This window comes from Dryobates pubescens, chromosome 25, assembly GCF_014839835.1.
Source record: "Dryobates pubescens isolate bDryPub1 chromosome 25, bDryPub1.pri, whole genome shotgun sequence".
NCBI lineage: Eukaryota > Metazoa > Chordata > Aves > Piciformes > Picidae > Dryobates > Dryobates pubescens.
The window spans coordinates 11,288,060-11,313,917 of NC_071636.1; the positions used below are offsets into that span (position 1 = coordinate 11,288,060).

Genomic DNA, 25,858 nt, shown 5'->3' on the forward strand with positions numbered 1-25,858 from the left:
TTTTATATCTGGATGCTACAGTAATGGCAGAAGTAACAACAAAATCTGCTCAAAAAGTCATGATGATTTAGAAGATAGCTTCTTCAAGAGAATAATTACGTACAATTTCAGTGCTCAAGGAAATCATGCAGATACCATGCATCCTTCCCTAACAAACACAGAAGCTCTTCTGTTGCAAGATCCCACTGAGATAAGGAAGTCTGACAGCAGTGCAGGTTCATGTCGGATTCCACAATGAACCAAGAGAAAAACATCTTCAGCTCCAGTCTAAGATCTTGGCTAAGCAGAGCCAGGGTGGAATTTCTCCTACAAAAATAACAAACCTACTTCAATGGTTTGAGAGTGCTAAAATCAAGATTAATAGAGTGATAGGCAAGCTATTCCTAACATAAAAAATATTGTGCTTCTGTTGATCAATACAATCCTTTATGGTAGATCTCTCACAAGCAGTTGTGTTGCCTGATAGCCAGCACAGAAGACTACAAGCCTGTTCACTGAATTTTCCCAATGATGATGTAAAGTAGAAAACAGCAAAAAAGTGGGGGGAAGTTACCTTTTTCACATATACTGGGGAAAAAGGATGGGACCAATACTTTTTTATTACAATGTAAATTAACAGATAACCAAGAGAAAAACATCTTAGGCTCCAGTCTAAGATCTTGGCTAAGCAGAGCCAGGGTGGTATTTCTTCTACATAAATAACAAACCTACTTCAACGGTTTGAGAGTGCTAAAGTCAAGATTAATAGAGTGATAGGCAAGCTATTCCTAACATAAAAAATGTTGTGCTTCTGTTGATCAATACAATCCTTTATGGTAGAACTCTCAGAAGCAGTTGTGTTGCCTGTTAGCCAACATAGAAGACTACAAGCCTGTTCACTGAATTTTGCCAAAGTAGAAAAACAGTAAAAAAAGTTGAGGGAAGTTACTTGTTTTGCACATATTGGGGAAATAGAAAGGGATGAATACTTTCTTATTACAATGCAAATTCATAATATACTCTGACATGCTTTCCTAAATATATTAAAGACCCCTGTCTGTAGTCTGCTCATGTTGCTAGTTGTTTCCCTCAGGTACTCAATAATCTGAAAATAATTGTTGTGCTGCAGCCCAGTTCTTCCAGGAACCTTTCCTAATCTCTTTTCTGTTTACAGAAATTCTAATTACATGTGAACAAATAGCCTAGAACATCACATGCTGCAATACACAGCATGATGCTGCCCCAAGGCCACACATTTCACTTTGTCCTCTTTCCCCCCCAAAAATAGACACATGCTTCCTATTTTCCATTTCTTTACACTGTTTCCAAACCACGAAACAAATTAGTTTTTAAAGTCTTATCCCCTCCTGTTCTTAATAACTTATCAGCACCTGGTGCTTTATCGTTCCCGAGTGTTCTGGTGGCCTCTTGGTTCTTCTACAAATGGATCAGCTGCCTGGGGAATTGCTGTTTGTTTGCCTTTATCCACTTCACCATTACAGCAATCATTAAAACACACTCTCAATTTTCCTGTAATTGCATTCTTTGTAAGATTTTTACCTTTGTCCTTTATCTGACTCATGCAGAGTTCATGTCCTTGTCTCAGATGCTGATGCCTCAGTAAAATGGTCTGAGGTTATCTTATTACTCAGTACTTCAATAGTATAAAGCTATTTTTGTGCCATGCTACTACTTTGCTGAACCATTTGCATTACCAGAAACCTTACAGAAGTCACAAAATCCTCACCACTTACTGCTTTCTTACATTCCCCATCACAAACTCTTTAACAAACTTCCCCCCCTCCCAGAGTTGTTTCTCTATTTTTTCTCCTGTTTTCTTACCCCAAATGTTTCCCAACTGGTCTAAAATTGTTGCACGATGTTCAAGCAATGTTCCCACCTTTCTCCACAGTGTTCATGTATTTTGTTTCTCAAAGGCAAGTATTACACTTAGAACTTCCCTCTTCATTAAAAGAATTCAGTCATTATTTTTATAAAAGAGAAAGGTTAGTCTGAAGCATCTGCCTTTAGCAGTTTTGTTCACTAGTAGCTCTCAGGTACAGATGTTTACTAGACTTTTAATGGTATTTTCAAGGACACAGAATGACAGGTGGAACTGCAGATGCATCACAAGTACATAAAATCAGCATTATAAAGTTTACACAGATTTTGTAGTTGACTTTGAAAGATAGCATGGAAACTCCATGGATTACTATTTTCAGTACCATAACTCCAGATGAATAGTGTCCAAGGAAGTGTCTACATTGCTCCTTCAGTAAATTTACATGGTAGCAGATATTTCTAAACGCTGACACAAGCTATCCCTCTCCTTTCTAGTACTTCTGCACTGCTTTCACTGTTTTACTTATTTAATTGGGTTAGGAACTGGCTGGAGGGCCAAGCCCAGAGAGTGGTGGTGAATGGTGCCACAGCCAGCCAGTCACCAGTGGTGTCCCCCAGGGATCAGTACTGGGCCCCGTCCTCTTTAACATCTTCATTGATGATATGGATGAGGGGGTTGAGTCAGTCATCAGCAAGTTTGCAGATGACACCAAGTTGGGAGCAGATGTTGGTCAGTTAGAGGATCGAAAGGCTCTGCAGAGGGACCTCGACCGACTGGACAGATGGGCAAAGTCCAATGGGATGGCATTCAACAAGTCCAAGTGCCAGGTGCTGCACTTTGGCCATGGCAACCCCATGCAGAGCTACAGGCTGGGGTCAGAGCAGCTGGAGAGCTCCCAAACATAGAGGGACCAGGGGGTGCTGATTGACAGCTGCCTAAACATGAGCCAGCAGAGTGCCCAGGTGGCCAAGAAGGCCAATGGCATTCTGGCCTGCATCAAGAACAGTGTGGCCAGCAGGAGCAAGGAAGTCATTGTGCCCCTGTACTCTGCATTGGTTAGGCCACACCATGAGTCCTGTGTCCAGTTCTGGGCCCCTCAGTTTAAGAAGGACATTGAGACACTTGAACGTGTCCAGAGAAGGGCAACGAGGCTGGGGAGAGGCCTTGAGCACAAGCCCTACGAGGAGAGGCTGAGGGAGCTGGGATTGTTTAGCCTGGAGAAGAGAAGGATCAGGGGTGACCTCATTGCCCTCTACAACTACCTGAAAGGTGGTTGTAGCCAGGAAGGGGTTGGTCTCTTCTCCCAGGCAACCAGCACCAGAACAAGGGGACACAGTCTCAAGCTGCACCAGGGGAAGTTTAGACTCGAGGTGAGGAGAAAGTTCTTCACAGAGAGAGTCATTCGTCATTGGAATGTGCTGCCCAGGGAGGTGGTGGAGTCACCGTCCCTGGAGGTGTTCAAGAGATTGGACATGGCACTTGGTGCCATGGTCTAGTCATGAGGTCTGTGGAGACAGATTGGACTCGATGATCCTTGGGGTCTCTTCCAACCTTAGTTATACTGTGACACTGTGATACTGTAATTCCTCTGTGTACAATGACTTCAGTAAGCTGTTCACACAGGAAAACTCCACCAGCTCTGCCTGTGTTTGTGGGCATCTGGAACCTCTTGTAACAAAGGACACGGATTAACTTCTGTGGGCAACTGCAAAACACAGTGTCTTTTCCTGTTATTATAAAATACACAGTGCCATGTCCATCTTCGCAGTCCTTGTAAGAATGATGAAAACAATAATCCCAAGGCAAACAAGCTTGAAAAATTTCAGCGTCACAGCCTTTCCCCTTCCTGCTCTGGCTCCCAGGCCCAGCCTCAGCTTTTCCTCAGCGCAGCCTGATCGGGATCCCCGCTTTCTGCTACAGCTTCCCACAGACATTCCTGCCGAGACCCACACCCCCAGTCCTTCCACTTCTTTTGGCTCTATCGCTGCCCATCTCGCCTATGACCACCTATCGTCAGACCCCTGCGGGGCTGCTCAGCACGATGACAACACCAGGCGACACAGCTTCCTGCCCGTACAAAGCCGCCTGGTCCTCTTTTTAAACTCCATCTACACATCTCACCCCCAGAAGTACCACGAAAGCACCCTACCCCACCCCCAGCGTCGCGACAGGACCCGCGCAGCCCCTCCCCGGCCCGGCGACCGCCGCTCCTCCCCGCCCCTGGTTCCGCACTTTCGTCACGCCGGTGGCGTCACGGCGGCCGTCTGGCCGCTCGCTATTGTTGCCGCACGCTGCTGTCCCGCCGAAACAGCGGAGCTCGACTCGCTGCGCCGCGTTTCCCTTCGGTTTCACACTCGGGCTGCCCAAAGCGACGGCGAATCTGCCTGCCCCGGGAAGCCGGCCTAAGCTCCGCTCCGCTAGCGGAAGCGGAAGAGTCGCCATTTTGTTTCGGGTGATGGCGACTGTGGTGCTCTGGAGCTGGGGAGTTTAGCGCGGGCCCGGCCTTCTGGGGGACTCGCTTCTCGGACAGTCGTTGTTACTGCGAGTTTCCTCCTCCTCGCTGCATCCGCTGGTGATGTACGGGGGGGTCGGAGGTTCTCGACGGACTGCAGAAGAAGCAGGCCCGCCGCCCTTAATGTTGTTGTCAGGCGGGGGAGCGGTCCCCGGGCCCCCCGGAGGAGGTGGAGGAGGAGGAGGAGGAGGAGGTGGGAATAGCCGTGTGGAGCTGCTGGTGTTCGGCTATGCCTGCAAGCTGTTTCGAGATGATGAGAAGGCTCAGTACCAGGAGCAGGGGCGACACCTTATTCCTTGGATGGGAGACCCCAAGATCATGATCGATAGGTCGGTGTAACACAACCCCCAGACTCTGCTGCGAGATCTCCTGTTATAGCCTCTTTCTGTTCCCCCCCTTATGCTGTGGGCAAGTGAGGGCGGGGGATGAACAAAGGGCTCACTCCGGCAGACGTGTGGGGCTTCGCTGGCAGAGATGGAGGGCAACCCCTCCTAGTAGAGTGCTTCGAGTGCTGCTTTTGTAACACTGCAGTGCCGCCCCCCCGGCAGCGGGAACTTGGGGTTCCCCACTCTGGCAGTTTTGGGAGGTTCCCTTCTTGCTGACAGCGTGCGCTGGGTCTTTCTGCACCACTTCTTAGGGTAGGGGTTTCAGAGTGGAGTGGAGAATTGGATTGATCTGTTCCTTTTCAGCGCAAACCACAAACATGATCTTTTTTCACTTGGAAACCAAGGGAGCCTTATTGCAAGGGAGTATTTGCTAGGTACTTCATCTGTTCTCTAAGCAAGAAGGATGCACTGTGGAGAGTGGAAATGTATTTATCCACCTTAGGTTGTTCTTGGTTCTCCTGTGTAATCGAGCTGCAGGCTGTGGGTGAAATACCCCAAAAGCAATCCTTGGCCTAATTTCTTGTTCCTGGTGCCATGATTCACTGTGTTAGGCAGAATGGCTTTGATTTTGAGTGCTTGCTTTTCAGATTGTATGTCAGAGGTGGATTTTCTTGGTTGGTTGGCAGTAGGTGCAGGTTCATGGCCAGAGAGAGTAATAGAATCTGCTTTGATGTTTCTTCAGGTTTCCAAGTTGTTTCAGCAGTGTAGCATGGAATTGAGAAAGAAATTAATTCAGGATGAATTTCTTAATTTCTTGGAGAGAGAGAAATAGGAGGTCAGGTTGGGTGTATTTGGAGCACTGAAAGTAAAATTTAAAGTGTTGTGGCTGACCTGAATACCTCAGTTGGAAAGATGGAAGGATTTTGGTTTGAAAAGAATCACATGGCATACTGTAGATATTTGTTCCCTCAATTTCATTGCTTTGATTTTTCATTATTTGATCAAACAGCTGTATTTGGCTTGGAAAAAAAAATACCAGTAAGGGAAGATCTTTTCATTTCTTTCCATAAAATGGGAGAAAAATGCCCATCCAAAACCAGCCATAAACATTTGTAACTATGTTTAATTTCTTACGTGAGAACAGAAGTGTTGTTATGCACACTTCTAGTCCAGATCACTTTTGTGACAGTAGGTGAAGGCCTTTTTTGTGATCCTGTACAGCAGTAACCCAGTTTACAGGTGGTAGAGAAATTGCTGGGAGCAAAAACTGAGTATGTGCATGTATGTACAGTTAATACTGAAAACATTAAGAACCATACGTTTGTAAGCCAGGGGAGCTTGCAACTACTAATCTTATAAACTCCTTTGGAAGCTTAGAATCCTTTTATCTCCAGCAGCAGAAAGTCTTCATTTTCACCATTTTGAAAAAAGCATAATGCTGTCAGAAGACATGGGTTGAAGTTTGCCTGTGGACAGAGCTTGATTAACCAGACCTATGCATTTCATTAACTTTTCGCTATAAGCATATTTACTTTCTTTATTTTTGGTCTAGCAAGTTGGCAGAAGTCAAGAGTTGTGTGTGGGAAGACACCTCAGCGGAGTGGAGTTTACTGTCACTTTCCGATCAGTTTCTCTTACTGATGCATAAACATTATCCCAACACAGTGCTTTTCCTGCAGATAAAATTGAGTTCTGCTTAGTAGAAAGGAACTATACGTCATAGACCTTGGCCGTTTTTACGGTGAACCTCCTTAAATTGCATGTATATGTTACTGTTCCTATGTATGTGTGTCTCTCTATCACATAACCCAGAACTTATTTCCTCAGCCAAATGGCTAGGGGCCGAGCCTAGCCATGATTTTACCTCCAATGGACGCAAGTTTCTATGGTGAAGATATCTCCTGAGAGTTCGGGACTAGCAGAAAGAAGCGAGGAAATTTCGACCGTTTGGTTCTTACGGATAGGTATTTATGTATTCGGGTTTGTGTGAATGTAAGCTATTTGACTTTCCAGAAAAAAACTTATTTTGCAAGTGACATTGATTGGTTGGTTGAAGCACGTACGGTAAGAGCTGTTAAGGAAATGGATCCCACTTTAAAACTATTAAAGGATACTTTTGCCTTTAATTGTAATAATTCATTAGTTTTCGTGGAGAGGAATTTAGCCTATTAAATTACCAATAGTTGGTGACAAATGATTAGCAAAATTAAAAGTAATTTCTAAAAGGAACTATGTTGTAACGTATAAGTATTTTTCATTATTTTTTTTTTTCTTTTTTAATGGGTAAGTATTTAAGTAGTGGCATAAACCCAAGCCCTAAGTTTCTTGCATTGACCAGCTGTTTCGTCTTGCAGGTATGATGGGCGTGGTCACCTACATGACCTTTCTGAATATGATGCTGAGTATTCCACGTGGAACAGAGATTATCAATTGTCTGAAGAGGAGGCTAGAATAGAAGCCCTCTGTGATGAAGAGAGGTATTTAGCCTTGCATACGGACTTGCTTGAGGAGGAGGCGAGGCAAGGTATTGCTCAAGGAAACTTCCTGAGTTTAGCACATGTTTAAATAAATAATTGTGAAATTAAATTTACTCCTAATTTTTTTACTCTCTTTCTGATGTTATCTTGACAGTACCCAGTGGATTCGAAAAACGGGAGTCTTTGCGTATGTGAGAGGACCTCAGGATAGCTTAAATATAGATCCACACAGAAATTGCCCAGATTCTGGGGGCAGACTGGGATTTCAGACCCAACCCCTCCCCCCCCCCCAAATAAACATATTCTGCTTCATTTTTCAGTGTTGTATAATGAAATTCTGTGCTCTTGTATGCATAATTACATTAGAATGCTTTAACCCACAGCCTTTATCTCTTCAGGAAGAAATAAATGGTCAGCATATGTACATGCTGTGTTTTTACTGTTCAGTTTTTAATTAAAACTAAAATGATTAGTTGAGAACTTCTCATTTAAAAAATAAAGTAAGGTTTTATTTTTTTTTCAATTTTTAAAAAAAAATAGCTGTTAAATATGTTGTAATGATTGGTAATTGCATTTTTATTCAAGAGGAGGAATATAAAAGACTGAGCGAAGCTTTGGCAGAGGATGGTACCTATAATGCAGTGGGATTCAGTTATGGCAGTGATTATTATGACCCTTCAGAACCCACTGAAGAAGAGGAGCATCAGCCAGCAAAACAAAGAGGTAAGGTAAATGCAGCAGGGGTTAATTGAGAGGAAGAGCACAGCACCTCTGTCTCTCTCACAATTGAAGATTGAAAACATGTTTCATTAAAAGCCAAGGATGGATTCTTGAAGCATTTCAGTACAGGCTTTCTGTAACTGTGTTACTGAGTTTTTGCACATTTCACTCTCGCTGTGCTTAAATGTTTTTCTGCCGTGGCACAGTCAATACTACAGTAGTCAGGACAGGAAATTAAGATCTGCTGTCTTGCAGATCTTAGTCAGGAAAAAAAAAGTAATTCATCACATGGCTGTCTTGTTAACACTGTTCCTTGGCCAAGAAGGAAAAGGTCATTACAAATATAGAATAGTAATTCATGAGTATACATTTTTTTATTTGTTTATATTTTGACACTATTACAAGTGCCTTCAACATAGCATGCCCTTCTCTGTGGTCTTCACCATCTTCCCATCTTGAATTACAATAACTCCACAGTTTTAACATGAAGCCTTAAGGAAGTTATTGAACTACATCTTAAATAAAATGAGATGTATTTAACAATTGTGTTGTCTAACTATATTGATGGGTTACTGTGGAAGGAGGTGTGCTTTTCTTACCAAGGTGTGTGCTACAATGCAGGATCATTTTATCTGCTAAAACTATTGGGTTTTGCTGCTTTATGTGAGAGGTTGGGTCAGGGCAGCATCAGTGTGGCTTGCATTTTGCCAAGGGTTTCCTCGCTGCTCTTTAGTACTGATGCAGATTTATGTTGTCTTCTCTGGGGTTTATTTATTTTTTTTTAAATTCCTTTTTGTCTCTAAATTTCATAATCAAATAGTTTCTAAGATCTCTTTACACAGAATTTTTGAGTGTTTCTTGTCATGGGGGTGTTTTTCATGTTGTGTGGACGTGTGTAAGCAGGAATAAACCTCCTGAAAAAATGGAGTTGATAGAGAGCAGCATGTTTGCAGATTGGCTCCCCCATCTCTACAACCCACCACACGCAGAGAGGTTAGAAAGATGAATGCCTGTCACTGCCTGTCACTGAAAGGAATCTGCTGAACTTTATGGGGTGTCTGTATTGTAGGAGGCCTTTGCAAAACTTCATGGAAATGTGCCATGATGTTGCAGAGTCTGATCAAGTGTATAACAAAAAAAAAATAATCATTCAAGTTTAATTTGGTAAGAGAGCTGTCATGATTTCAAGTTGTCTCTGGATTGCTCCACATTACTCTTCTTTCCTAGCATGATGAGTTGTCTGGAATAATGTATTTCAGCCTTAATGAAGTCAGATTTTCAGGAATAATGCTAAAATGCGATGACTTAGTGATTGGCAAAGAGACAGAACTACCCAGTCTTCCAGCAAGTTCATATTTAGTGAATTAATATTTGATGCATCATGGAAGTGTCATGCTGAGCTATTACAAAATCTTGTGGTGTAATGTGAGAATTCTCAGTGCTGCTGACAAGTAGAAAGTCTCATAGGACATCATTGGGACATCGTCTCCATTGTCAGCTTTCTTAACCAAACTCCTTTATCTTCTAGAAAGTTTTTTGTGATGATGGATAACAAAGGGTCATTTTTCTAGTAACACTTGATAGTACTTGGGGCAAAAGTGAGACAGAAACACCAATGTTATATTTTGCTGTAGTTAAACTGTACAGACTTTTACTAGATGGCTATATGGTAACTACTTCCAGTAATGTAGAACTACAGATTCTTAGCATTTGTCTTCTATAAATCATAGCTGTGGAAATTCCAGTATTGGAAGATGCAGGTAACAGTAATGTGAATTAAAGGCTGTAGTTCTGTCAGCACTTCACATGTTAGCTGGAGCTTGTGTACTGCTTCTTCCTCCTTTCCTTGATGCTAAACATTCTATGTGCCTGTGTGGAGTTAAACTACTTTGCATTCATTTGAAAAACAATACCACAAATCAAACTGCCAGACAGCAACAAAAAAGTTAACTCTGTTGCATGGGTGAGAGCTTGTATGCAGCAATTGCTATGACATCTTGTGCATGATTAGGCTGTCTGCAGTCTTTGCTCATAGTTCCCATAGTCAGGTTTTCATGCACTTTATTTCACCTAATTTATTAGGATAGAACTGTAATACATTTTCTCTTATAGCTAGTAGAACAGATAATTGAAGTGGAAAAGTTTAACTTTTAGTATTATTACAAAAATTGGTAAAGCAGAATATTTTCAGAGGACTGTTTCTGGTGCACCAAATAAGCTAATGTAATGCAAATTGACCTTGATAAAAGAGTTAACTCTTTTAGCTGAGTATTTCATGTGATAAATCTGTTCAATATTTGGATACATTAAACAGTAGAAAAGGAGCCATAGCAGTTTTAGGCTGAACTCACAGATGAATGATAACATTTATTTCAATTATTAGGCAGCTACTGATTTATCTCTGTAGGTGACAAAACTGAGTTTCAGCCTCCCTATTGTGTTCCCATACAAGTTTCATTAGGGTAAAGAAGCTGATGAAAGTATTGAGGTTTGTTTGCATAGGCTGAAATGATTGAATAACAGGACACTGAATGCAGATAGCCCAGATGTATGAGTTTTAACAGCTGTGGAGATACTGGATATCTGTAATATTTTAATCATTGTTAGGAAATGATTCACCCAGTGCATTGAAAATGGTTCCCTTTAATTTTGTATGGGTTTTCTTGTAAAAGTAAAAAGTAATGTTAATGACAATGAATGTTTTTCTATTTGAGTTGACACCTGTTTGTCTTCAGCACTGTATTCAGGGCTAAAGTTTATGGGGCTTTTTTCTTCCTAACACTTCTGTTAAAACATAATTTATGCAATCTTAAACTACACATAACATCAGGGAGAGGAGCTATATTGAAACAGCTTCAGTGCAAATGCTGCTTACCATTTCATTTGAGAAATTCCTTGATGGCACATGCTTTTAGATATACTTTAATAAATTTTTTTTTTTGTTTACATTTGGGTACTTTGACATGTCTAGTCCTATAGTATTTTATTTTGTCACTTCTTCTAGAAACAGCTCAGACAGAAAATGTAGAAGAAAATGAAGAACCTTTTGTTGCCCCTCCGGGACTGAACGTACCTTCTGATGTGGAGCTGGTATGTGTGTGCATATAACTTAACCTACATTTCTGTCAATTGTCAAGGAGTTTATAAGGCTTTACTGAGGTTTTTGTTTTCCATTAACTTTAGTGTAGTTCATTAATAATTCTAGAATAGTAGCTTAATTCAGATGTTCATTCTTGACTTCTTGAGTTCTATCAGCTATTTTGAATCTTCTTTTTCATGCTGGAATTATTGCAGCGCTTACACTAAGTGCATTTAGTATCACTTGTAATACTGTTTTAGTGCAGAAAAAAGGCAGTTACTGTGGAATGGGTACTTAGAGAGATGCCAAGGTTTACATTCCAAATCTAAAGGATCATTAAACCAAAAGATTGCTTCTGTTCAAGACTTTTTCTGGATTCCTTTTTGAGCTGAAGGGTGTGATGAAATACAAAGGCTTTGTTTAAGACTAGCCTATTCAAGGAGAAAAGCAATTCTGTGTTGAAGATACTGAGAAGTCAGATAACGTTTTTTCTCTTGAACTGTGGTTGTGAAAGTGTTGATTGGTATTTGGGCTGCTTTCTCAACTTGATAACTGTAGCCAGTAGAATTCAAAACACTGTTTGGGGAGCTAATACTGAACACAGGACATTTGTGTAAAAGTATTTTTGTGCTTCATTAGCTTTTAATTGAAATTTTTTATCCTGTTCTGGTTTTTTTCCCCATATATGAAATAAGAGCTATTTAACAAATCTAATGTGGAGCACTACATGTTCTAATTTTACTTCCTCTACTATTCTTTCAGTCTTATACATTTCATTAGTGAAATGCTTACAAATCTACTTCTGAGTTCAGGGAAGAATTTTTATACATTGTTGCCTTTAAATTATGAGTTCTGCTTCAATCTTTGAGAAAGAACATTGAGTTCTCACAGTGAGAAGCTGCTTATTTAGCATTTGCATGCTGTTTCTAAAAAGTAACTGCTGGTGAAAGTGCTTGTTGGTTTAGATAGCTGCTTTGCCTGCATTTTGTTCTGAAACTTAAGATGTATTTTACATGTAAACTGCAGGTTGCATTGTGGGGCTTACTGCAGTAATTCTGTCGTTCTGGAGCTCAAAATACAAGAGTTGTGTCAAGGCTGCAGGAGGTCATCTACTGCTTAATACTGTTGATGTCAGTGTTATGGGCAAAGATGACTTTCTTTGTTATACTTTAAGAAGTGTGCAGATGCTTATGGAAGTGTCTCCAAGAGGAAATTATCGGTTAAACTTAGGAGGAGAGATTGAAAATTGCTTCGTTTTCTCCAGATGAGAATATTGAGAGGCTGAGAATGCCTAAGACTTAAAATTAGTTTCTAGGGTAACTGTATGTTGAGGGATAGTTGCTAAACTTGGAAGTAAGGGAGATCCACTCATGAAAAGCTCTTAATTACAATACTGATTAAAGATTGGAACAAAATACCTAACTAGATGATAGCACTTAAGATGTTGGAGTAGTTTTCAGAAGGGTTTTTTTGCTCTGGCAAGTACTCTTACTTTCAAAAGTTTTAACAGTTCTTCTGAGTTTAAATGTTTGGTGTTTTTATTAAGTGTGATTGTGAACTAGAATATGTCTGATACCTGCATCTCTGATTGCCATTTAATGTTTTTCACTTTCTAAAGTTTCTGAAGTTTTGTAGGTCAGTGAAGTGGGTAGTCTTACAAGTCAATTAAAAGCATATTAATATTCATAGTGCCTGTTTTCCAGGACTTATACTGCTGTCAGTTTCAAATTCAAGCCCAGACAGTAATTTCAGTTACAATCTTTTTTGAGCTTCCTTGCTGATTTGCAGCTTTGTTTATGAATCTCTTGACTGTATGAACCACAGAACTTGGGAAACTTGATGAATGATTAAATAATGAGACTGGCAATGCATAAAATGTTATCAGTTTGTTGAGAATTTCATTGCCTCTAATTAAAATAACCTTTGGTAGTGTTTTAGAGGGACAAGTAAAATCTGAAACAACAAATTACTTTCTGGATTGAACACACTGTTCTAGTAAAGGATCCAACTGACTGAAAATAATTTATAAAAATGTGCTCTTTGATCACACTCACACTTCCCCTTCCCCCTAAATAGAACACCAGTATCTCTTGTGCTTCTAGTCTTCTGGAAAAGATATTCTGAGGCTTGCAAAATACTTGTGTGTCTAGACCAATATAAATGCAGAGCTAAAATGAATCGTTAATGTGACACTTCAATCTTTATAGGCACACCAAGTATCTGCTTCTGTAGTTTATTGGGCACAAGACAAAACAGAGCTATCTGAGTATGAAATTAAAGACAGTGAATGGTGAAGTTCATTCTTTCACCGTATTCATGTTCTTTTCACTTCTTGGGTTTGATTTTGCAGTGTTCTTTAGATGGAATTTCAGGAGTGGAAATGCATGGATGCTGCTTAACTTCATTAATTTACTTCTGTCTTTTACTGTGAAGTTGTTCAGTGATTCTTTATGGGAATGTGACAGCACGTAGGAATGACAGCTCTTATATTGGCCTTAAGATGCAACATGTTCTTCCTAAGCAAATGGGAACAATGTTTGCATATTCAGTGATAACAGAATAAAGGGCAGCTGTTGAGAAGACCAGATATGTCAAGTATTCACAGCACCTTGTGGTATTTTAAGGTAGGGACATTTTATGTTGGCACCACTGTCAAGAAGCACCTCTGTCTTGTGCCAGCAGAAGCATCTATATGGCTTTAAAGAATGTTTTACTACATTGGACTCAACCAGAATTTGTTTCTCTCTTCAGTTTGGTGTGCAATGGCAAAAAGAATTATGCCAATAGAAGGAGAGTATCTATCAAAAGGAAATGAATGAGCAGCTAGGAAAGATGGGGATTATTTTTTTTAGTGCTGATATGCTTTGACTTGTTGAAACTGATTATGGGTCCAGAGGAGGGCCACGAAATTGATTGGGGGGTGCAACACCTCTCTTAGGAGGACAGGCTGAGGGAGCTGGGATTGTTCAAAGAGAAGGCTCTGGGGAGACTGCATAGCAGCCTTTTGGTACCTGATGGGGATCTACAAGAAGGCTGGAGGGGGACTGTTTACAAGGGCCTGTAGTGATAGAAGAAGGGCTAGCAGTTTGGGTTTACAGAATAGTAGATTTAGATTGGATGCTAGGAACAAATTCTTTACTATGAGGATGGTGGAACACTGGAACAGTTTTCCCAAAGAGGTAGTTGAGGCCCCATCCCTGGAGATATTCAAGGTCAGGCTTGTCAAGGCTCTGAGCAACCTGATCTAGCGGATAATGTCCCTGCTGACTGCAGGGGGGTTGGACTGGACGACCTTTGGAGGTCCCTTCTAACCCAAACCATTCTGTGATTCTGAAACTGAATTGCTAGTGAAAGCTGAGAAGAAGGTCAAGGAACCACAGCTTTTTTTTAATTCTCTCTGGAGTTCTAAAACACTTTACAAGCTGCTGCTGAAAGTACAAATGCATGTTATTTTACTCCCACAGCCACCAACAGCAAAAATGCATGCGATTATAGAACGAACTGCAAACTTTGTCTGCAAGCAGGGAGCACAGTTTGAGATAATGCTGAAAGCCAAGCAAGCACGCAACTCCCAGTTTGACTTCTTGCGGTTTGATCACTACCTCAATCCCTACTACAAATTCATTCAGAAGGCCATGAAGGAGGGACGATACGCCGCTCCTTCCGAAAGCAAAGCCGACGAGAAAAAACGTAAGTGTGTCAGATGGGGGCAGCTCCAGTTCTGGGCCCCTCAGTTCAGGAAGGATGCTGACTTGCTGGAACGTGTCCAGAGAAGGGCAACAGAGTTGGTGAGGGGTTTGGAGCACAAGCCCTATGAGGAGAGGCTGAGGGAGCTGGGGTTGCTTAGCCTGGAGAAGAGGAGGCTCCTGGGAGACATTATTGCTCTCTGCAACTACCTGAAGGGTGGTTGTAGACAGTTGGGGGATGGTCTCTTCTCCCAGGCAACCAGCACCAGAACAAGAGGACACAGTCTCAAGCTGCACCAGGAGAGGTTCAGACTGGATGTTAGGAGGAAATTCTACACAGAGAGAGTGATTGTCCATTGGAATGGGCTGCCCAGGGAGGTGGTGGAGTAACCATCATTGGAGGTGTTTAGGAGGAGACTGGATGGGGTGCTTGGTTGCATGGTTTAGTTGATGAGGTGGTGTTGGATGATAGGTTGGACACGATGATCTTGAAGGTCTCTTCCAACCTGGTCTCGTCTGTTCTATTCTATTCTGTTCTATTCGAGTCACACAAACGTCCACTGGGGTCTTTTTTTGGTGAAGTGGCCAAACATCTTGTTGGTGTGTTGCCATAGCAATGCTGGGAGCCAGTAGCTGACATTGAGCTGATGATTCAAAATTTCACTTCAATCAGAAGAGATTTTTCTTAAAAGAAAGGATTGGTTTGGCAGCCTTTCAGACGTGAGCTGCTTTGGTGTTGGAGCTTTTAGAAACTCTAGTGTAGCTGTAGTGCAGCAGAAAGGTGGTCTGTGCACTGAGGTTTTAGTTTCATTGCTGGCTAGCAATATCTTCTTGTATCTTTGTTTTAGTGAATAAACAGATGAAAACAATAGGGGTTTTTAGAACATATGCTTGTCCTGTATTGCCTTTCTCTCCTTGCAATGCAAATCCATAGGAATCCCAGCTAAAACTCAGACACTGCTTTTGTTTAGACTCAAGAGTCAAATCTGAGGAAGAAGATGATGATGATGACGATGATGATGGAAATTATCTGCATCCAAGTCTCTTTGCATCTAAAAAATGCAGTCGGCTTGAAGAGCTCATGAAGGTACAGTCAAAATAACTTTTTACCTTGTAAAACATCTGATTCATGGGCACAGATATTCTGATGTGCAGGCATTAGGATCTTCAGTTAACAAACATTTACATGTTCTTTCCTGCCTGTTGTATCTGTGTCTCTTTTGATGTAAATTTTCAAGTTACCTTTTCTCTAGTACATTAATTGTCATTTTTCTGTTTGTAAGTGTGTCGGGTTGAAGTTTCCCCCCAGCATTAACTTTTAGCCAGACCAACTCAGAAGCAAATGAAGCTGTATTTACAAGCAAAAACTACACTCTACAATGGAATACAATTAATATGTACAAAATATACAGTATTTACAATATTATACAGCTATTTACAGTTAGCAAACAACATGAAAACCCCCCTGGTCAAGAAGACCAGAGAAGCTGTTCCACTGACCCCTGTCCCATAGGAAAGAGGGGCAGAAAGAGAAGCAGTGGGTTAAGACTTATCCAAGGCCAGCCAGAAGCATGTTATCTCTCCTGAGCAAAGCAAAGCAGTTAGAGATCAGAAGAGGAGAAAAGGGGAAAGAACTGTTATGGTACAGCTCCTCTTACTCCAGATGTTTACCCAATGAATGTGTTTAGAATAATCTTTCCTTTTCCTTTTTACACCCAGTAGTGATTTATTTATATTTTTCTACTTTTCTGCTCGAAATCTGCAGCTAAATTTTAAAGGCATGGCCTTTCTATTTTTGATGCCCTTTGGTATTGAGGGCATCACTCAAGGATTTATCCACAGAACCTGTATTGTAGCTGAAGAGATTAAGATATTTAATACCTTCTGTATATATAAGCTGAGAGAGAATGTTTTCTTTTTAGATTTTAGTAGATAAAATATTGACATGAAGTAATAGTTTCAACAAATAATATTTTGGCAGAACATACTACTCATTAAATGTAAGTTTTGCTGGATGTGTTAGTTATTTTTGTTCCCTGAGCTGAGCAGTGATGGAATAATGGCAATGACAGATGGTTGTGCGCATTTGAGGCTTTCAGAGAAATGGCATTGGTGCTGCATGATATTTAGACAAGTCAGGTTCTGTGCTTATTCCAGCCTTGGCAGTAAAGAAGAAACGCCCACTTTTTTTAATGTCAAGGATTTCTCTTCACAGTGAAGCCTGAGTTTCGTTTTGTCTTCCACCAGTTTCCCAAAAAGAAGTTGATTCTGTATGCGAGAGCTACAGAAACAACCCAGTAACTTCAGCGTGTGAACAATGTTACTGATAACTGTTAGCGCAGATAAATTTGTTTTCCGAGTTAAGTTGATGCTTTAAATATGTACTTCAAATTTTAATCTGTTTTTCTGTTTTCAACGTGTTTGCAGCCTTTGAAGGTGGTAGACCCTGATCATCCACTCGCAGCGCTGGTGCGCAAAGCACAATCAGATAATAACTCATCCACGCCACAATCAACAGATGGGGCAGCTGTACAGACATCACAGGCAGAATACTCTTCTGATTGTAAGTGTGTTGTGATTAGGCAGCTGGTGGTGTGTCTTGATGAATGGTGTGTGGGTACTGCTGGGAAGAAAATACGTTAGCTTTGTTCTTGATCGCTCGTAACTGATATTTATCCTTTTTCAATCTCCTGCCTCTTTGAAGGTGCATTCTCCCACTGAGTAGCTGTCATGTTATCTACTTAGGGAAAACAGAAATGGGGTGGAAGGGGTGGCAGGCAGGAGGCCAAGTCTCCAGTCTGTGAATGTATTTAGCACAATACCCTTAATGATTTTTGATAACGTCCATCAATTGCCGTTAATGAAGCCTGATGAATGCCTTCACTATTGGATATAAAACTGTCCTAAAAAGTAATTAATGAGATTCCCGTTCATAAAACCTATTATATTAAGCAAAATCCACTTGGTAAATCCATGCTTGAACAATTTTCTTGGAATATCTAACACGAAGAAAAATCTGCAGAAGTAAAACCAGGTAAATGGAAGGATGTCACCAAAGTGATAAACCCAGGTTTTAGTAGAATGTTCTTTACTAAAGTTGGAAGTAGTTTTACAGTAAACAAATCATTTATTAGACAGTAAATTCCTATCATTATTGATTATTTTTCCTTTTATCCTGTGCACTGGTGCAATGTTATAAGTAGAAAATAAAGTTCAGGAATATGCAAAATTCAGAATTGAAAAGCGACCATTGAAATTATATTTCTTGTTACAATATCTGAGAGGGAGTGCAGGCTTTTAAGTTCTATAGCTACAGAAGGCATTCCTTAACAAAAGAGTAGATAGTAAATTTGGGTTTTTTTTCTCAACAGGAACAACAAAAGCAATGATGTATTTAAATTTATAAGTGAGCAGTGTGGAAAGTTGTGTTGCAGCTCCTCTCCTTGCCTTTAAAATCTAACAGATCTTTATTCTGCTCTTCTTACATATAACTCATTCTTTGAAGAAAGTAAACACTGCCACACAGGAATGTTTATGAAACTTGTAAGAGGGTAATTCATTATAATTTAAAGCACTGATTAAACTTTACCTCCAGAAATGTAAACTCTTACTGTAAATACTTTGAAATATTTTACCCGACTTCTTTTTGTTTATCCATCTTCCCGCAGAAAATCTTTAGATGTACAAGAAGTAACTGCCACTTAAAAGCATTAAGCTAATTAAAGCATTGTAAAATATTGTTTATAAAGAAAGCAAGCTATAAGTCTTTGCACTCTCAGGAAATATTTCCAGTCAGAGAAGCCTCTAGCTTGGAAAACTTTCTCATATTGATTGGTCATTGTATTGCTGTTAAATCACAAAACCTGTCTATTTTTTGAGGTTTCTGTAAATAGGCCTGTGTCTATGTATAGCAGTAGAGTGGTTTAAGATGTGTGTGTATACCTTTCTAGATGTGAATTCTGAGTATATGTGCATTTCTTTCTTAATGCATCTTCGTTTTAACTGAGTTAAACTGCCAGCGGTGAATTAGATTAGGAAGAATGATTTTTTTTATTAGGCCTTTTCTGGTTCACTTCTCTATTCATACCTATTTGGCTTCCAGCTGTCCTTCAGTACATTCTGATTCTGTCCCTTAATGTACATTCATCCTGAATGCATTAATATGAACATTCTTCTTGTCTTCCTTTGCTTTTTTTTTTTTCACACAAGAAATTAGATACCATTTCTTACTGTGTTTGGTGAATCTGGAGCCTCAGTGTGTTTGTACTGATACCTTTTTTTAAGTGTTTTTCTTCTAATTAAAACATTGTCCTTAAATATGTTTTTTTTTGTAGCAACTGTGGCACCCATGTATTATAGTTACTATATGCTACCTGATGGAACCTATTGCCTCGCACCTCCACCTCCAGGAATAGATGTTGCCACCTATTACAATGCGTTGCCTGCAGGGGTAACTGTATCAAGCACTACAGGGGTAGCAACAGTACCTCCACCCCCTGGTACTACACCTCCACCTCCCCCAGACACAACAGACAGCAGCAGTGGGTTGACTTCTACCACAACGACTACAAGGTACCACATAGAAATTTACTTGTTTGATGGAAGGGTATCTTTCCTGCACTTCTATATAAAGTATATAGGAAGGGTTCTATTACTGGTGGTTCCTCAGTAATATTGCTCAGTTATACAACTTTGATTCCACTTTGGTCTTTGATATTGTATGTGGTTGTCACTCCCTCAAGAAGGCCACTACTGGCATCCTGGCCTGTATCAGGAATAGTGTGGTCAGCAGGAGTAGGGAAGTCATTCTGCCCCTGTACTCAGCACTGGTTAGGCTACACCTTGAGTACTGTGTCCAGTTCTGGGCCCCTCAGTTTAGGAAAGATGTTGACTTGCTGGAAGGTGTCCAGAGAAGGGCAACAAAGCTGGGGAGGGGTTTGGAGCACAAGCCCTATGAGGAGAGACTGAGGGAGCTGGGGTTGCTTAGCCTGGAGAAGAGGAGACTCAGGGGAGACCTTGTTGCCATCTACAGCTACCTGAAGGGTGGTTGTAGTTGGGTGGTGGTTGGTCTCTTCTCCCAGGCAACCAGCACCAGAACAAGAGGACACAGTCTCAAGCTGCACCTGGGGAGGCTGGGTGTTATGAAGAAGCTCTTCACAGAAGGAGTGACTGCCCATTGGAATGTGCTGCCCAGGGAGGTGGTGGAGTCACCGTCACTGGAGTTGTTTAGGAATAGACTGGATGGGGTGCCTTGTGCCATGGTTTAGTTGATTAGATAGTGTTGGGTGATAAGTTGGACTCGATGATCTAAACGTCTTTTCCAACCTGGTTAATTTTATTCTGTTCTATCCTACTATGAAGATTTTGCTTAATGAAAAATCGAGTTATTTAAACTGCATAATGAACCCAGAGAACAAACCTCCGTGTAATGGGTTTTCTGCTAAAGCAACAGTCTGAAAGATATTTCTGTTATATTTATTAATATCATGTACTTTTGATGTTTTCAGCACAATTACTCCAGTGGTTGCCATTATACCTCCACCCCCAGATATCCAACCTGTTATTGATAAGCTGGCTGAGTACGTTGCTAGGAATGGGATAAAATTTGAAACCAGTGTTCGTGCCAAGAATGATCTCAGGTGAGAGAAAATGTTATTTTGACTTCTTTTTAAAAGCTGAGGATTGCATTTTTAAATACATTACCAGGACATGCAGGTCTCTAGAAGAAAAGTACTGTATTTCTTTTAATTGAAATTCAGGGACTGACTTAATGGTAATGCCGAAGTATTATTGCCCAACTCCTCCAAACAACCAACCTAACAAAAACGTCTTTGGAAAGCATGCTCTGAATGTGTATCCTCTGGAAGTGTAGACATAAACAGCTGCCTAAACATGAGCCAGCAGTGTGCCCAGGTGGTCAAGAAGGCAAACGGCATCCTGGCCTGCATTAGGAATAGTGTGGCCAGCAGGAGCAGGGAAGTCATTGTGCCCCTGTACTCTGCATTGGTTAGGCCACACCTTGAGTCCTGTGTCCAGTTCTGGGCCCCTCAGTTTAAGAAGGACATCGAGACACTTGAATGTGTCCAGAGAAGGGCAACAAGGTTGGTGAGAGGCCTTGAGCACAGCCCTGTGAGGAGAGGCTGAGGGAGCTGGGATTGTTTAGCCTGGAAAAGAGGAGGCTCAGGGGAGACCTCATTGCTCTCTACAACTACCTGAAAGGTGGTTGTAGCCAGGAAGGGGTTGGTCTCTTCTCCCAGGCAACCAGCACCAGAACAAGGGGACACAGTCTCAAGCTGCACCAGGGGAGGTTTAGGCTCGAGGTGAGGAGAAAGTTCTTCACCAAGACAGTCATTCATCATGGGAATGTGCTGCCCAGGGAGGTGGTGGAGTCACCATCATTGGAGGTGTTCAAGAGGGGATTGGATGTGGCACTTGGTGCCATGGATTAGTCATGAGGTCTTGGGTGACAGGTTGGACTCAATGATCTTTGAGGTCTCTTCCAACCTTGGTGATACCGTGATAAGTTACAATGCTTCCAAACATCAAGTAGTGTTCCATTTACTAGAGAAAATTATATGGCAAAGGATTGTTGTGTTCATGTACATTTTCACATACTCAATTTTCTTTTAACAGATTTGAGTTCCTGCAACCATGGCACCAGTATAATGCTTATTATGAATTTAAAAAGCAGTTTTTCCTTCAAAAGGAGAGCAGTGACAACTGTCAGGTACGTGTGTTTGTATATACATATATTACAAATGCAATGTAAGAAAGAAAAGAACTTGTTCATCTGTTGTGCTATCATGACATGTTTTCAAAAGAAGCACTGAATTATGGAGAAACTGTTCAGCAGAGGACGTGAATATGTTTTTTCTTGCTGCTTTTTAGTTTTGTATAGCATTTAAATAAGGATATGTCAAGTGGTGTGGTGCTTGGTTTTTGCTTTTTAGTATAAGCAGCTGCTCGGTGTGGTGGTAATATAAAATGGCAACCTGAAAATCTTCTGGCTTTCTCTGTGAGAGAAGATTGCTCTGGGGAGATTTAGAACTTGGTAGGATTGGGCTAAGTGTTCTATTGTCAGAAAGGTTAGGTACAGCTTCTTCATAACCCTGCCTTCCTGTAAGCCTCATAGTTCTTTGTAGCACAGCAGCTGGACCAGTTTTCATTGTTCTCACGTTAGCTAATCTCATTAGATTGTTCCCTTACTGAAAAGAAAATTACACATAGTATCAGAAATACATTATCTGGATGATAACTTTTCATGGGAAAGAGCTGTCCTATTTTTTTTGATGCCCTATGTCGTTTGTCATCTCAATTAAATTAAATTAGGGAACCTTAAACTGAGGAAGGTAAGCCTGTGGGTAAACTCCTCAATATCACTTCATGGAAAGTGAAGACATTCAATACTAGTTGCTGTTAGAAACGCTTGTGTCTAATATTTGGTTTAATCATGAATAATGTTTTGAAAACACTGGTTTTAAAGATAAGCTGTGGTAAATACGATCTTGTTCAGTTGATAAATGACATGCAAAATTGCCCTGGTCCACATTGGTGACTGTTGTTCTAGAATTTCTAATGTACAACCCAGTGGGTTGAATTCATACTACTTGCATAATTAATAAGGACTTGTTAACGTGTATTTTGGGGGGAAATTGTAGAGTCATTGAAGCGTAACAAGAAAGGATTCATTTTAAGTGTTCAATGAGTACAGCTAAGAAGCAAGTAGAAACTGGTTGAAGTCCCTTGAGGTCATATGTAGCAATGCATATTTTTCCTGCTGCGTGGTTTTTGTAGATTATGCCATTCTCTTTAATTTTTTAGACTAATGATTTCAATATTATCTTTATGTTTTAGTAATGTGCGTATAGGCAACTAATGCAATTGATTGTTCTCCTTTCGGCCATTAAAGTTAATAGGGAATTGTACTGCTGGCTTCCGTAAATACAGGCTCAAGTCCTTTTTTTCCCTTATGTTCTTCCCCTCTGAGGATTTTCAGAAATTAGTTCTGTTCGTTAGGAAATGGCTGCAGGGACCAATGAAAGTATCTCTTCAATACCTGGTATTTCAACATCAAGTATACTTAACAGCAGCCAGTGGAAAGCAACCCTTCTGTTGGAGAGAGGCTCATTTAAGTGTTATATTACATAATGTCATTGCCTGACTCACCATGTAAATATTTATAATGTTCTACAATACCCATCCTGAAATTTTTATATTGTGAATGTAGAGATCATCTTGAATGATTCAGTCGTGTTAATAGTAGAACCTGTAGTTCCTTACTTTGGAAAGTCTCAACACGAGTAACAACAAGTCAGTAAAGGGAGAAAACCCCAGACATGTCTATACCAGCACCAGAACAAGAGGACACAGTCTCAAGCTGTGCCATGGGAGGTTTAGGCTGGATGTTAGGAAGAAATTCTTCACAGAGAGATTGGCCATTGGAATGTGCTGCCCAGGGAGGCGGTGGAGTCACCACTGGAGGTGTTTAGGAGGGGACTAGATGAGGCACTTGATGCCATGGTTTAGTTGATTGGGTGGTGTTGGATGATAGGTTGGACTCAATGATCTCAAAGGTCTTTTCCAACCTGGCTTATTCTATTCTATATAAAACACATCTGTACTGGAGGTGTTTAAGAGGGGATTGGATGTGGCAGTTGGTGCCATGGTTTAGTCATGAGGTCCGTGGTGACGGATTGGACTTGATGATCTTTGAGGTCTCTTCCAGCCTTGGTGATTCTGTGTGTGTGTGTGATTCTGTGTGCATCCATGCCACAGAAAACAGTGATAAGCTCAGTTTTCTTCAGCAAAATGTTGGAACAAATCAAACACATCAACCTGTGCTCATCCCTGTAAAGGTATCATGCAGTTGTACATTAGCAAAAACTGTCTCAGGTTTTCATTCTGTAGCTATGAATTAACTTCAGTGAGTTTTGTCCTGGACTCTGGAGTTCAAGACCTAAAAGGATATACTTGGTGCAGGGAAAAGTAAATAATTTAAACCCCATAATTATTAAAACAGCTGTTGGCAAAAGCATACCATCTGAAAAATTATTTCTTCACTCTTGCTGCAAGTCTGTTGTTTTTGCAGCCTGTGGGTTTGCATGAGGCAATGCATTATTTATAAGGAGCAGACTTTTGGTCCTGAGTGCTTATTGATGTAAAATCTGCTGTTATGTGATTAGGTGATAATGTGATTTTTTTGCAAGTGGCTGACAAAATTACAGCTCTACATGCAGTGCATTAATTGTTTCATGAACTGACCAGTTAGTAAACTTGCACATCTCTTTTGAAAAAGGGAGTATCCTCATCTGAAGATGTTCCAGCAGATACTGCTGGTGATACACCGAATGAGACTCAATTTGCAGATGAACATGCACCGGAAGATGCATCTGAGCCAAGTGCTAAGGGAGTTCCAGGAACTAAAAAGGATGTTCCTCCTAAAACTGTCAGTGATGGCAAATTGGTGAAAGGTATGTTAGCATGATTTGTTGGGTGTGAAAATGTTTGTTACCATATATTTAAGGGGAATAAAAAAGGCAGAGGCAAGGTAAGGAAAATAATTTCATCATGTGGGTAGTATTTTCACTGGAAGCATGGAAAAAAAGGACTGAAATAAGTAATTTGATTGCTCTCATTTCTTTCTTATCAGACTACCAGGTATTTATGGTCTGATAGAATAAATTGTTTTATTTAAGTTTGTGCAAAGTTGAAGGCTTTTATTATTGACCTCAGTATAATCCTATTTTTGTCTTCTTAAACTTGACAGTTGCAAGCTTTGTGCAAGAAAGAAGTTATTCCTTGTGAATAAAAGCAGTAGTCTGATTTACAGCTATGCCTATGGAGGAAGTACACTAGGCCTATTACTCAGTTCTCAGTCTTCCTGTGTTGAAGATTGCTCATGCAGGAAAAAGACCCTTTTCATGTCTAAGTGGAATGTTTTTCCTCTTGCAGTCATAGCAGCAGTGGGACAAAATGCAAGGATCTCTTGGGAGCCAATCCAAGTCAGATGACACATTATTAGTATTAACAATTGCTTATACCTGGGAACTGACTTCCTGGTCTATCAGGAGAAGATATATTAAATTGTCTTCTTCTCAGTAAAAGCTGGAAACTGAAATCTTATAACTAGAAGTGAAAGCCACTAAAAAAAAAAAAAAAAGGAGAAATGGAAAAATCACTCTTCACCTGTGTTCCAGTGGATGGGTGCTACCTTCCTGCCACTTCAGTGGCTTTCTCAAGTGCTGATAAATTTATCTGCTCCCCATGGGCCCCTGGAATTCTCTCTTCCTGCTCCCGACTGCAATTTTTCTTTCTTTCCATGGACTGTAAGCTTCCAGGCATTTGCTGTCATTGTCTGGCTGTTTCTTTGGGCAGGTTGAGTCCCTTCCTTAAGGAAGGAGCAGTCTTAAAAGGTGCCCTATTAACAGAATGTCATGTACAGCAGAAAAGGGTATTGTTTCTTCCTGTTGTATTGTTATAAATGGCAAACTAGAACCTGTGCTGTACTAATAATAATAATAATCCACTGAAGTTTAGATGATGGAATGTAACCAGTGAGTCATTTCATGACAGTCCTATTCCTATAAACCTATTTTCATTTCCTTTAGTATGGTACAAATCCCACTTTCTTACAACCTAAATACAGTACTTGGCTGCAAAACAGACAACATCTGCACTAGATTTTTCTTCTGCAGCTGAGGGACTAAAGCCCTATTTTAGGATTTGTTTTATGAAAAAGTGGGTAAACCACTACTTTAATATCTCCTCTTTTGGCATTCTTGAATTCTTTATTTCTGAGCCTGTTTCCTTAGCCCAGGATTAACAAGATGCAAAGATTGTGTTTTATACATCTTGGTATGTCATTTAATTATTGTATTACAATTTCCATATAGGATATATATGCAGAAGGCATCCTGAGAAAGATAAGTATTGCAGCAGACCATAGGATAGTATGTTGCTTCACTTGAGATGTGTGAGAAAGTCCATTCTTTGTTCTTAAAAATTGCACTTTGGATAAGTGATTTGGAGATAAATTCTGTGTGGTTTACTTTTCTTCAAGAAAATGTTTTTTAAAGTTGCAAGGAAAATTCTGTGAGGTCAAAGGATTACTTCAGACTTACATTTAGTTATGTATTAGCTATGCTTAATATTCTTTGAAGATCCAATAATACAACCTAGCTTGAAGTGATCCACAATTTCTTTTTTATGGTGGTATTCCAGTGGTTCTACAGACATA

The 25,858-nt window shown here is 40.5% G+C and overlaps 1 protein-coding gene across 2 annotated transcripts in view; it reads left to right on the forward strand.

Annotated features, from left to right (window-relative positions):
* Positions 1–4,240: 4,240 nt before the first annotated feature.
* SFSWAP (splicing factor SWAP) overlaps positions 4,241–25,858 on the forward strand; it is a 50,317-nt gene continuing 28,699 nt past the window's right edge. For both annotated transcript variants that reach the window (XM_009911017.2, XM_009911019.2), the window contains exons 1-11: positions 4,241–4,663; positions 7,015–7,184; positions 7,723–7,860; positions 10,862–10,947; positions 14,401–14,626; positions 15,594–15,709; positions 17,050–17,185; positions 18,957–19,194; positions 20,130–20,261; positions 21,256–21,349; positions 23,918–24,092. In XM_009911017.2, coding sequence (XP_009909319.2) covers positions 4,398–4,663; positions 7,015–7,184; positions 7,723–7,860; positions 10,862–10,947; positions 14,401–14,626; positions 15,594–15,709; positions 17,050–17,185; positions 18,957–19,194; positions 20,130–20,261; positions 21,256–21,349; positions 23,918–24,092 — 1,777 coding nt within the window. In that variant the 5' untranslated portion in view covers positions 4,241–4,397. The remainder of the gene's footprint in view (positions 4,664–7,014; positions 7,185–7,722; positions 7,861–10,861; positions 10,948–14,400; positions 14,627–15,593; positions 15,710–17,049; positions 17,186–18,956; positions 19,195–20,129; positions 20,262–21,255; positions 21,350–23,917; positions 24,093–25,858) is intronic.